This window comes from Ursus americanus, chromosome 3 (genome assembly GCF_024610735.1).
Source record: "Ursus americanus isolate L20-20 chromosome 3, mUrsAme1.1.p, whole genome shotgun sequence".
NCBI classification, from domain to species: Eukaryota; Metazoa; Chordata; class Mammalia; order Carnivora; family Ursidae; genus Ursus; species Ursus americanus.
The window spans coordinates 95,595,539-95,608,217 of record NC_142129.1 but is presented as its reverse complement, the minus strand read 5'-3'; the positions used below and the strand labels follow the sequence as shown (position 1 = coordinate 95,608,217).

Here is a 12,679-nt window from a genome sequence, read left to right as displayed (position 1 = left end):
TCACTAGGAGTAGAGGCCGGTCACCCTGGGGCACGACCAGAGATCCCACTTCTCCCCAGAGGTGACGGGAACGTGACCCTGGTACGTCCCCTCCCCCGCGGTCATGGCCCTGGCCTCCGACCCCTCGGGACGTGACCCGAAACCCGACCTCACCCGAGAACGTGACCCCGGACCTCGCCTTCCCCCGGGTGTGACCCTGGATCCCCGCCTTCAAGGGGGTGTGACCCGGAGTGAGACCCGGGACACCCCTCCCCCGGGGACGTGACCCGGAGTGTGATCCGGGACCTGCTTTCCCCAAGACCTGACCCCCCCAAGCCCCGCCTCCCCCGGGGGCGTGACCCTCGATCCCCACCTCCCCCGGAGCGGTAACCCCGAACCCACCTCCCCCGGGGGCGTGACCCGGAGTGAGACCCGGGACCCCTTCTCCCGGGGTATGACCGGGAGCGAGACGCTGGACCCCCTCTCCCGGAGTGTGACCCCGAGCGTGATCAGAACCCGCCTCTCCCGCAGACCTGACCCCCAAACCCCGCCTCCCCCGGGGGCGTGACCCTGGATCCCCGCCTCCTCCGGGGCGGGCCGGGCGGCGGAACCAATACGCGCGCGGCGGCGTTTCCCGCGGGACGCTGAGGAGGAGACCCGAGTCACCGGCTACCGACGCCCCGCGCGGGCCCGTGTCCCGCCATGAAGTTTCGGGCCAAGATCGTGGACGCGGCCTGTCTGAACCACTTCACGCGTGAGCGGGGCCACGCCCGGCGCGGGGACGGAGAGGGGGGTGGGCGGACCGGAAAAAGGCAGCGCGCGCGGCCGGGGCCCCGTGGGGAGGGGTGCGTGCGAGCCCGCGGGGCGGTCCGCTGAGGGGGCGGTGATGGAGGATGGGGGCCGCGGGAGGGTCGGGGGGCGCGGGAGTGGGGGGATGGGGCCGTGGGAGGGTCGGGGGAACGAGAACGCGGGGTGTGAGGCCAGCGGGGGGAGAATGCCCCTCAGGATGGAGCCATGGAGGTGGATGGGGCTTCCCTGGGGTGGATGGGGCGATGGAGGTTGGGGACTGGCAGGCAGGAGAGCGGGTGCCAAGGTACCAAGGCTTATTTCCAGAACTTGATTTGAATCAGGTAGCTTCTTCCAGAGCAGACGTGCCTTGGTGGTGGGGCCCCGGGGGTCCCTGTACCCTGCTGGTGCGCAGTCTCCCACTGGCCTCTGGGCTGCAGCCCCCTGTGGGCCTCAGTGCAGGTTGAGTGAGTGAACCCCTCAGCTAGGGGCTAGTTAACCCCCCAGCTGGCTTTCCTCATCCCACTACACTTGGCGGGGCTGTGGGGAGGCCAGCATGACCTCAGGGTATCAGAGTGCTTTCCTGCGGGGAAGGACAGACAGGGTTCTCTTCCCACCGGGAAGTGTCACCAGGCTGATGCAGTGGTCCCAGCTAACTTATGCTCTGCGCACTCAATGTGCTTCCCGCTGATTCCTCGCCTTACCCCCACCACAGGGGTCAGTGCCATGATAGCCAAGCTTGCCAAAACCTGCACGCTCCGCATCAGCCCGCAGAAGCTGAACTTCATCCTCTCGGACAAAGTGGCCAACGGAGGGGTGAGCATGTGGTGTGAGCTGGAACAGGTGAGCAGATGGTGCTGGAGGCCTGGCAACGCCACCCCGAGGCCACCGGAGAAGCCACACAGGTCCCTTCTTTTCCTTCCCGTAGGAGAACTTCTTCAGTGAATTCCAAATGGAGGGTGTCTCAGCAGAAAACAACGCGATCTATTTAGAGCTGACGTCGGAAAATTTATCTCGAGCGTTGAAAACGGCCCAGAATGCCAGAGCCTTGAAGATCAAACTGACGAATAAACACTTTCCCTGCCTCACGGTGTCTATAGAGCTGGTGAGTAGGAGGGAGCATTTAGGACACTTCCCAGAAGGGCTACAAGTGCCTATAAATCTAGGCTTTTCAACGATATGGAGAAAGCTAGTTGGTTTTATTAAAAGGAGAGACGTGTGCACAAATATTTGGTTTCTGTTGGAGTCGGGCCTCCTCGTATTTCAATACTGTTGTGATCATATCGCATTCGGCTGGGATCCTGCCTTTTCTCTGGGCCAGAGCACTCCTGCACCCTCCCCTGTCTGCGCATGCCCACACAGAATCACGCTTCCCATCCGGTTCCACCTTGGAAGGGTTTTCCCCATCTCCTCTGTGACACCTTTGGGTGACCTCTCATTCTCCGAGAAGGCATGCATCTTCAGTGCTGCTTCCAGAAGCCTCTATCGCCTGGCTGTCCTTGGGACACACATCCCATAGGCTCTCCCAGCTCACAGGACGGCGTTCATACATCTTACCGTGATGTCCAGAGCCCTGCACACTCGGCCCCGCCTGTCTTGGAGCCAAATCGGCAACTACCACCATCCATATGGTTCCCTGGAGCGTCCCCTTGTTGCTCAGCTCCCACGCTTTGGGGTCCCTGGGCCTCCCGCTTGGAATGTATCCTCTTCTGGCTCCCTGAAACCCACAGCCTGGTGCTGCTCCTCCCCACCTTCCCTCACACTACAGCCCCCACTCCCACCCCTTTTTTAAGAGATTATTTATTTGAGAGAATGAGAACGAGAGAGAGAGAGTGCGTGTGCGCATGAGCAGGGGGAGGGGCAGAGGGAGAGGATGAAGCAGACTCCCCACTGAGCAGGGAGTCAGATGTGGGACTCGATCCCAGGACCTGGAGATCATGACCTGAGCCGAAGGCAGATGCCCCTGTGTGTGTTGGTTTCTTGCTGATTGACCCATGTGGGTCCCTGGAACGTGGGGACGTGTCTTATTCACCACACGTCCAACTCCTTACCAGGACTCCGAGCAGAACAGGCGCGCCATAAATATTTGGTGAATGGACTTTGATGAACAAATTGAGAACGTTCCATTTAGATTTGGCATCAACTTCTATTTATGCTTCAGTTACTCTGTTTGCTTTTTTGATGTTGACACTATGAAAACATCTTTGAATTTTTCTTTTGGCAGTTATCTGTGTCGAGCAGTAGCCGCATCGTGACGCATGACATCCCCGTTAAGGTTATTCCTAGAAGACTGTGGAAGGATTTGCAAGAACCTACAGTCCCAGACTCCGACGTGAGTGATGCCTGTCGCCTTCCGCTCATGACGTGTTCAGTGGTGTGATTTGAATTCCCTGCTGTTAGTTATGGACTCGCAGTATATTTTATTTAAAAATCGTGTAGTACCTGAGAGGAAACACTAGTCATGTTTAAAGACACTCCAGGACAGAGAATTGCAGTATTTGCCTTTCACTGTTCACTTAAAACATCTTAAGACAGCGCTGCGTATAGTAGGAACGCCACACTCTACACACAGGAGCGCAGAGTGCTTGGATCGTCGTGCTTGAGTAAAACTAACCTAACTTAGCACTTGGGGGGACAGTCGGTTCAGCAGGAGCCAAGAGAGGGGTTCCTCCAGTCCCGCTGGCAGGAATCTCAGAGCCCCTGAGAGGAACGATGATGCCAAAGGGTCCTCTACCTCTCGCTCACAATTTCTCTTGCTGGAAGGCACCTGCGCCATCTCAGGCATCATTAGGAACCCGGTCTGAGCACCTGGGGGCAGACTTGCTCGCGGCGTTGGTCAGGGTGGGAGGAGGCCGGGAGCGTGGCTCTGGCCCCTCTGAGGACGGGCTTCCGTGAGCGCTGAGTGTCATCCCCTGGGTGTGTGCGGGGACATCCCAGCTGAAGGGCTACATCCTGGCCCCAGGCGAATGCCCACAGGGGCCCCGGTAACCAGAAAGGAGGAAGCAAAGTTGTAAAGTTTTTTTTCTTATTTTTAAAGGAGCTTTATTCAGACAACTTTACAGCAGGATTTCAGAGCTAAGCAGACACACGTTCCAAACGCAGGTAGCGAGCCCCTGTTGGTACTTGACTATGTTCCTGTTTTTAACACTTTCGATGTGTCTCATTGGTTTTGTAGGTGAGTATTTATTTACCAGTCTTGAAGACGATGAAGAGCATCGTGGAAAAAATGAAAAACATCAGCAATTACCTTGTAAGTGATGACTTCTTTAGAAAAGAGTAGTCCACGTCTTTCACAAGTGTTCGGTTCGGGCTGTGTGCCCTGGGAGGAGGCCTGGCCTGGCGGAGGCGTGGATGCCTTCACGCTCACCCCGTGGTGTCCCGGCAGCTCCGGGGACCTGGCCTGTGTGGAGAGCCCGCCGACGCACAGCGGCCTGTGGAACGCTGTTCTAGTGCTTCTCTACTCCCTGCACTGGGGAGCGTTTCATGTTTGCCCTCGTCCTGCCTGTTTATCTCCATGGCACATGAAAAATATGTTCAACAGTTTGGGCCTTGTTTCCTTATGTCTCGGACAGCACATTCCACATTTCATGTGCTCATGCGTATTTCTTGAATGAATCGCTGGTGTTGGCCAGGAGTTGAATGTCCTGTCCACTTAACCCGGGATAAGGCTGCCCCAGAACGTCTGTGCTCCCCTGTGACTGCTCTGCTGTTGATCGGTTGTCAGGCTGGGAGCTTCCTCCAGGGCGACTCCGGGCAGTTCCGAGAGGCTCAGAGTGGCCCAGGAGGGAAAAGGCAGGGCAATTAATCCAAGGCTCTGGTTGTTTGTTCTTTCGGTCCAGCGGAAATGACTCAGCAAAGTGGCCTAGACAGGGTCATCAGAGGTGTTTTTCTCTCCTCTGGAATGTGTAGAAACAGAGATTTCATGGCGTGGCTGCTGTAGTCTAGAATACTCAGTCAGAAGTGTTCCGGAGTGGCTAGGCGCATAGCGAGCGTGACTTGGTCACCAGAATTCTGCGTCTGAAGGTCACAGGAGAGAAAGAGTGAAAAGGAGGTGGCTCAGCCCAGAGGTGCTCAGACGCCCTCTCTGAGACCCCTGCCCTTCCCCCACCTTTGCAGGGAGGGATGCGGCCCATGGGGCGGTGTGTGGAGGACTCGTGCAGGAGCAGGGGAGACCTGTGCAGACGGCCAGGAGTCTACTCCAGGCTTCTGGTCCCCCCCCCCCAAACCCCCTGCATTGCCTGGGGTCTCATGAGGCCAACTGAGGTTTTGGTTCAGGAGGTGTGGGCTGGGGTCTGGGACCCAGTCCCGATGTGCGTCCAGGTGCCGGTGGCCGTGGTGGGAGCTCTGTCCTGCTCTGCCTCACTTCTTAGCTCAGAAGCACCTTCGCAGAGCTGCACACGTGAGCTTCGTGGTTATAGCGGGAGTGACAGTGTTGTGACGTGGTGACAAAGGGGGACTCCTCAGGGCCACACAGACCCGGGGCCCCTCCCAGCCGTACCATGCAGCCCTTGGGCCCTGTGGTGGGTGTCACCCGAAGTGGGCAGGATAGCGCGCCTTCACGGGGGCCTTGCTGCTCTCTGGGCACGGAGAGGCACTTCCTGTTGTGTGCCCAGCACATTGGGTCAGTCTTCTAGAAGTGGTAGGTGATTATCACTAAGGAAATTGTGGGAAGCAGTAAAGTCTTATCCAGACCTGTAAGAGAGAATAACGCTGGAGTGCATGGTGTTCCCGACACTGGGGGTGCTCAGGGAAGGGGGTTTAGTGTGTGATCACTCGGGTGTTAGGACTCGGAAGAAAGAGGACAGCCTGGAAGGCTGAAGTAAGTCTCACACAATGGCAAGCTGCTTTCCTGAATTAAATCTTTCTATAAAACCGCTGTTTTTCAAAAGCACTGAGAACATACAAGTTGTTTTATATTATTTTAGTAAGGTATTGTTTCCAGATTCCAGGAGGGTGGGCTTAGAAATATGACAGCATATTCTGGGTTCACTTGTCAAGTTGACAGCAAACACTTAACATTTGAGGGCATATTTCCGAGATGATGCAACAGCTGGAGGGTGTTTTCTGTTTAATTTCCAGAGCGTCCGGGGCACATGGCTGGCTCAGTCCGTGGGGCATGTGAGTCAGTGCCAGGCTTCCTGTGGCCCTCCTCCCGCTCACAGTCTCACAGCTGTGAGTTTGAGCCCCACGTTGTGGGTAGAGATGCCTTAAAAATAAAATCTTTAAAAAATAACAAACCCTAGGAGATAAGAGCTTATTACTCAAGTTCAGAGACGTTTTCGGTTTTGTTTCTAGAATGAGAAATACATTCACCAGTGTTAACAGGAACAAGGAATCCTAGACCATACTCACTATGTATGGAGACGTGGCTGCCCCAGAGCCCAGAGCTGTGTGGGCAGGGTGCCTGCCGCTGCCCCTGGGTCTCGGGCCTCTGCTGCCCCCGTGTCTTCCCACTGGCGGTGTCTTGTGTTGGTGGGTGAACAGAACTCCGACTTGCAAATGGCTATGTGGATTCCTGAGACCTGCAGGCTTTAGAAAGGGGCAGGTGCCAACATCTGGGAGAGCAGCACAGCGTGCCATGGGCGGATCAGTGAGGCTGTGAGCCGTTCAGCAGCACACGGATCTCCCTCTGAACTTCATTGGTGGATTTTGTTCCGTTGCAAAAGCCTGCTGGTTGGTGGTGGAGGGTGGAGCTTGAAAGGAGTGCTGTCTGTGACCTGGGAAATGGGCTTGGGACAGTGGCGGGGATGGGAGGGAGGGCAGGTACCAGGGAGCGGCCGGCACCTCTCACTGAGCCCAGGTCACCAAGCCCAACCTCTGAGCTTGGTTTTTAAATAAAGGGTATGTTCCCAGGAAATTCTCAAGGTTTTATGGTTGTAGTTAGGAGACAGGGTTTGGCCGCTTAAAGAATAAGGCCGTGAGCAAGCTTCTCCTAACGTCTGCGTTCCCTTCCCATCTGTAGCAGGTGCACGATGTCTCCGTTACCAGAGCCTAAAGCGGTTCCATGGGACTCTGCCCTTGCAGCCCCCTGTAGGCCACGGGGGTGCTGTTTGCACTGTACAGGGACAGCAAATGGCCCATGTTCTCGTTGAGCTGTCGTCTAGCGGGTCATTTGGGAGGGACTTGTGGGAGCCGCGTTGCTTTGTGTCCCCATCTGTGCGAGGTCAGCCTGGCGGGATGGGCCACCTGGCTTGTGCTGCGTGCTCTCCTCTCTGATTGTGTCACTGTGAGTAGTGTGGCTTTTGTGGTGGAGAGAGGTGTGGCGAGGGACCTTCTCTGAAGCCGCTGTGGGCCGCTCCAGCTGGTTTTCCTCAGCGCACGGGCAATGTCCCCCAGTCCCCCCGGTCCTGGAGCGTGGGCAGCGTTCCTTCCCATGTTTTGGCCCCCCATTTCTAGGGCTCCTTATGGACTGCTCACCCTCCTCGGGTTTCACTGTGGCTCCCTTCAGGTCCTTCGTTCTCTGTGTCGCTGCTGCTGGGCAGTTTCTGTGTCCTGTGTGTCCTCCTCACTGTCTCACCACGCCCTCCCTGGGGCCTGCCTGCTCCTCGCCTTCTAGTCTGGTCTCCACTGGTGAAGTGTTGCCTTCTCTTTCCGAGTCAGGCTGTGCCTGTGTGAGGACTGACCAGGCACTTCTGAGCTCCCCTGACTCTGACTTGGGCTCCGCTGTCTCCCTTCTATTATTGGCGGTTTCCCCTCGTGGATCCTGACATGGTCTGTTACACCCTGCATCTCTGAGCATGCTCTGTGGCCACTGTTCTTTCTGTCTTTCCCGAAGATCTTGGTGTGGGGCTTAGGAATCCTCTTAGAGGGTGGGTTTTCATTCTCGACATGGGAGTGGGACCAAGACGGTTTGAGGTCCAGATCTTAGGGTTCTCTGTCCCATTGTGACCACAGCACGTCACAGCACGCTGCCTCTTCTGTAGTGGCCCCTCAGTGTCACCTCTCCCTCTCTGTCCTTGCCTCCTGTAAACCGCACGTCCCAGTTTTGCTCACCTTGTGGCTTTGCTCCTGAGGCTTCCTGTCACTGCTGGCTCTTCCTGGAGGCCTGGAGTCAGGCCTCCCCTGCTCCTTGGCCCCTCCCAGTTCCACCACCTCCGGGTCTCCGCTCTGAGGGGCCCCCTCCTCTGGGGGTTTTGGAGTCCCACTGTCACGGATGCCGGGTGGGTCTTGCTGCCATCGGGAGAAGTCTGGGGCTGTGGGGCTGCCTTGTCACCTGGTTTGGCGGAAGCTGATGTCCTTTTTTCCCCCTTTTTTGCTTTCCTTTTCTTTTTTAAGACTATAAAATACTCAATTTGCAGATTATCGAAGCAAACCTAAATGGAGAATTGAACTTGAAAATAGAAACAGAACTAGTGTGTGTTACAACTCACTTTAAAGACCTGGGGAACCCTCCATTGGGTAAGTTTTCAGGTGGTTCGTGTTTTGCGTGTAATACATTGTTTCAGGTATCACATTCTGCTGGAAAATGGGAGAAATCCGGTGGCTCGATTTCATGCTTGGGGAGGGAACAGGCAGCTGAGGCCCGAGTGGGGAAGGTTGGCCTCCCAGGCCTGTGGAGCAGCACCTGCCCCAGTGGTCCCCTGGGGACCGTGGAGGCCTGTTCTGCCCATTTCTCACCTGAAATGGCCTCACAAGGTAGACAAGGTTTGCTTCCTCCCACTTTAGTCCCTAGTATTTACAAAATTAAGTTAGCAGATGGCAGCTTTCCTCGCATGACCAAATTTTTCATCCCCTACACGGCGACAAAGACCATTGGACCAATTCAGTAGTGGCGAACGACAGGGTAACTGACTGGACTGGGGGAACAGGGGGACCTGAGGGGTGGCCACAGGGCTCGTGGCCAGGGATGGCAAACTTGTGGATGCTGGGCAGGCGGCAGGCAGGGCCCCAGGAAGTCCACTGATGACGTGGAAACTGGATTAGTGCCATGCACGTTCTTTTTTTCCCCTAAGATTTTATTCATTTATTTTAGAGAGAAAGAGAATAAGTAAGTGGGGGGGAGGGGCAGAGGGAGAGGAAGAAGCAGGCTCCCTGCAGAGCGTAGAGCAGAACAACGAGGGGGCTCCAACCCAGGACCCTGAGATCATGACTGGAGCTGAGGTCAAAGGCTTAACCAATTGAGCCACCTAGCACCCCCAACGCATGTTCTTAACCATGTGATAGGCCTGCCACTTTTACAGTAAAATGTGTAAGTGCAAGTTGGGTTATCAAAGGCCCATCAACCTGGCGCAGCGAAGGATTTTACTTTATAGTGACCCGCGTGCCGCTCCAGCCAAGTGAAGGCCACACAAGTAAGGCTTTGCTAACTTGTGTGAAATGACTGCCTTGGGTGTTACTTGTTTTCTTTATTTGATTAAATTACAATAAGGGTCTTGTCTTTGATGCTTGCCCAGAGGACCTTTTCTTTCTCGTCCAAAGGACCGGTCTCACGTGAGCTCTGTGTGGTCCTTCTCAGTATGTGTCAGGGGACTAATAGGGACTGTTTTCTTGGACCAAAATGGGGAGAGTGGGCCATGTCTCAGGTTACCGTAAAGGAAGATTCGCTGGGAATTCGCGTAGTATTTTAGAAGCACCTGCTACCTGCTCGCTTAGCCGGTGATGGTGTCCACACCTTGCGGCATCTCCAGGCTGCTTCCTGCCCACGGGAATGTAAATCGTTCATTTCAGCTGTCATCGTGCTGCCCTGGCTTCCCTGTCTCGCCCCAAGCTGTTCATGTCATTGCAGCCTCTGAGGACGCCTCTCAGGACAGAAACCCAGAGCAGATGGCTGAAGTGCACATAGACATCCGGAAGCTCCTGCAGTTCCTCGCTGGGCAGCAAGTGAATCCTACAAAGGCCGTGTGCAGTGAGTGTGCACAGGGATCATTTTACACGTTTCCGATTCCGTAATCGGAGGCGGGCTCGTAGCAGTACGCGGTCTCCTAAGTGCAGACGCGGCTCGGCCCCACGGAGCCAGTGTTCCAGGGCAGGTGGGGGTTTGGGTTTTCCCGGATTCAGCCACACCTGGCGGCCTGCAGCCACGCTGGCTTGGCACAGGGCTGTGGCTGCCTCACTTGGCCGTCATGTGTGGGTTGGCGCCTGGGGAGAAGCTTCTGGAGAACGGGTGCTGATCGTCCAGTCCTGCTGCGTTGGTCTGACCTGACGCTAGGAGCCCCTGACCCCATAAATTGGGCTTGGACTGAAGGTCCCTTGCTCTGCCTTTGTTGCCTTTCCGGGTCTAAACCCGAGCGGTTCCTGCAGTTGTTCCCATATCTGGGCGTCTGGCTTCCTCTCGGCTCCTGATTTCTCACAATGGTTCCTCGATCGGGGTCAGCCCTGTCTTCCTCGGCTATGCATATGCCTGTCGGCCCTGGTCAGTTATTGGCTGCACATGAGGAAGGGTTTACCCACCCCGGCTTTTCAAGGCTCTTTCCGTCTCCTTGGCAACCGAGAGGGAGCTCCGCCTTGCGCGGAAGAACTGTCAGGCTGAACACTCGGCCACCAGGGGCAGAACTGAGGATGGCCCAGGAGTCCACCTGACTGCTGGCATATTGCCAGCACTCTGGACAAGGAGTAGAGAATTCTAGGTGGCTGTGCCAAGGAAGGGCTGCCCTCCAGAAGGAGACGCACACAGTGAAGCAGATCGAAGGAGGGCAGTTAGCACGTCCGGAAGGCACTAGGATGGGGTGATGGGGCACAGGAGGTGGTGTGCGGAGGACAGGGTGCCGGGGTTAAGGCAGAGACACCGGAATGGCTGGGTTCTGGGGCAGGTTACTAGTGTTGCCATGCGCTGCATCCTGAGAACCCTCGGCCTCGCCTCTTGCTCGTTCCTGGAACCGCACCTCAGTATGGGGTCCACGCAGGCTTAAACGGCCCCCGATCTGCTGATGAGCTCCGGACAGGCTGCTGGCTGGTGCCACTGTGGTCCTGGTGAGCCCTTCAAGTGGCCTCAGTGTAGCCCAACCGTGCCCTGTGCAGAACGGAAGCCCAGAGGTGGGGTGGCATTGTCCTTGAGCATGCCCTCGTGGCCACTGAGGACAGAGGGCCTTGATGGTTCTGGGCCAGGTGGCCAGCTCAGCTGCTGGTGCCCTCGGAAAGGGGACTTTGGGGTCCCCAAGAGTGGCAGAGATGGACCAGGAGATTGTGACACAGCAGAATTTGGATTTCTCCTACCCTATCCTTTGTCCCTCAAACCGGCTTTTCTGCCTGTAGTTTCTGCCCCTGGGGTAGCGTCCTCCAGGTGTCTGATCTGCTGCCCCCCGCTGGGGCACTGTGCCGCATGCCCTCCATCTCCACCCTCCGCCTCTCCTGGAGGGTGTTTCTGCTGGTGCTGTGCCCCTTCCCCACCCCTGTCCCTTGGGACGGGTCCCTCCTCAGCCTGGCAGTTGGGCCAGCCCACCCTAACGGGCTCCATTTGGTCCCAGCCTTTGACCTCAGAGGCCTGGAGAGCAGCCTACCCTCAGCTCCCCTGTGCTGCTCCCATCCCCTTGGTGGCTGTGGGCCCTGACTGCTGCTGTCACTCGTGCCTCTTACTGCTGTGGAACTGAGCAGGCCCCCCGTGGAGTTTGCCCTTTGCCCCGCGCAGTGCCCAACCTGGGCTTCTGTGCGATGTGTACCCCTCCTGTGCCCTGGTGCGCGCCGCAGCCTGTCTCCTGGGGGAGGTGAGCCGCGACGCTGGGCCTTCTCCGCACGCTTAGGTCGCTCTCGGGCGGGAAATTGCATCTTCCTGGAAGGACCCTGAGTTTGGTAAATGGGGGCTTTCGCCCAACTTCTGAGCCTTGTCTCCCCTGCCTGTGGGCCGGTCCTGTGGCGGGGAGCGGAGCGCGGGGAGGCCAGGCTCCAGGAGACGACGTAGGGGCTCGGTGAGAGGAGTCTTTGCGGTGACCGGTTTTCTTCTCTTCACAGACATTGTCACTAACAAGATTGTCCATTTTGATTTGCTCCACGAAGATGTTTCCCTGCAGTACTTCATCCCAGCCTTCTCCTAGACCGTCTCCCGGCCCGGGGCCATGTGTCCTCACGGCCACGCACGTCTGTACATTTTACTTCTCCCTGCCGTGATATTCCAGCTAAAAATTGAGTTCATGAGAGACTGTTGGATAAACATACTACTTTAGATGACTTCTTTGTTCTTGTGTCTGTTTTGTTGTTAAGACACAGAAAGTGGGAACAAAAGCATGTATTTATCCAGGCTTCAGGTAGGTCGAGGCTCCCAGCACTGCCCAACTCTAGCTCTGCTCCTCGGAGCCTGATAACTCGGTCACACAGAGCAGCAGGGGGGTATCAGGGGGTGTCCGGCTGCAGCTCTTGGAGCCCGGGGTGTGTGCCCATGAAGGCTAGTGTCCCCGGGCTCCGCTGCTGGTCTGCCAGGGCTCCTGAGGCCTGTGTGGGTACCCAGTTATGGTCCTCACCATCCTGTCTTCCATGTGCTGTGCTCGGTCATTCTAGAAAGCATACGTGTATTTAGGCAATGAAGAGCTCTGGGAGCCTGCGTTCAGGGCTGAGACCACGTCTGTCTGTCTGCACGGGAGAGCCGGCCCAGGCCCGGCTGGGTCTGCTTTCTCGTGCCCGGGGCCTGTCCCATCGCATCACATGGTGGGGGAGTCTCCTCTGCCCTGTGGACGGGACGTCGTGAACAGTGTCTTAACTCCTGTGACAGCCGAGCAGTGAGGTAGTGTCCCAGGGTAGGAAGAAGGGGGAAATCTGCACAAGTGGAAAATTCCCTTAGGGCCTTTTCTGAGTACGTGGTAAAAGCCAGGATATTTGAGTGCCTCTTCGGATGCTTATCAGTGAGAGTTCACATGGGTTGTAATATTTGTTCGAGTAACTATTTTTGTTTGTATTGTTATTTGTTTAAAGATTTTTAAAAGTTCATTCATTTGACAGAGAGTGAGAGAGCATGAGCAGGGAGAGCAGCAGGCAGAGGGAGAAGCAG

The 12,679-nt window shown here is 56.5% G+C and overlaps 1 protein-coding gene across 1 annotated transcript; it reads left to right on the top strand.

The window, feature by feature from the left end:
* The first annotated feature begins 588 nt into the window (after nucleotides 1-588).
* Nucleotides 589-11,865, top strand: HUS1 (HUS1 checkpoint clamp component). The gene is made up of 8 exons (XM_045793592.2): nucleotides 589-733; nucleotides 1,481-1,608; nucleotides 1,694-1,870; nucleotides 2,990-3,097; nucleotides 3,941-4,015; nucleotides 8,064-8,163; nucleotides 9,491-9,610; nucleotides 11,650-11,865. Exons 1-8 carry the CDS (start codon nucleotides 682-684, stop codon nucleotides 11,730-11,732), a joined length of 843 nt encoding a protein of 280 aa, XP_045649548.1. The 5' UTR covers nucleotides 589-681; the 3' UTR covers nucleotides 11,733-11,865.
* The last annotated feature ends 814 nt before the right edge of the window (nucleotides 11,866-12,679 follow it).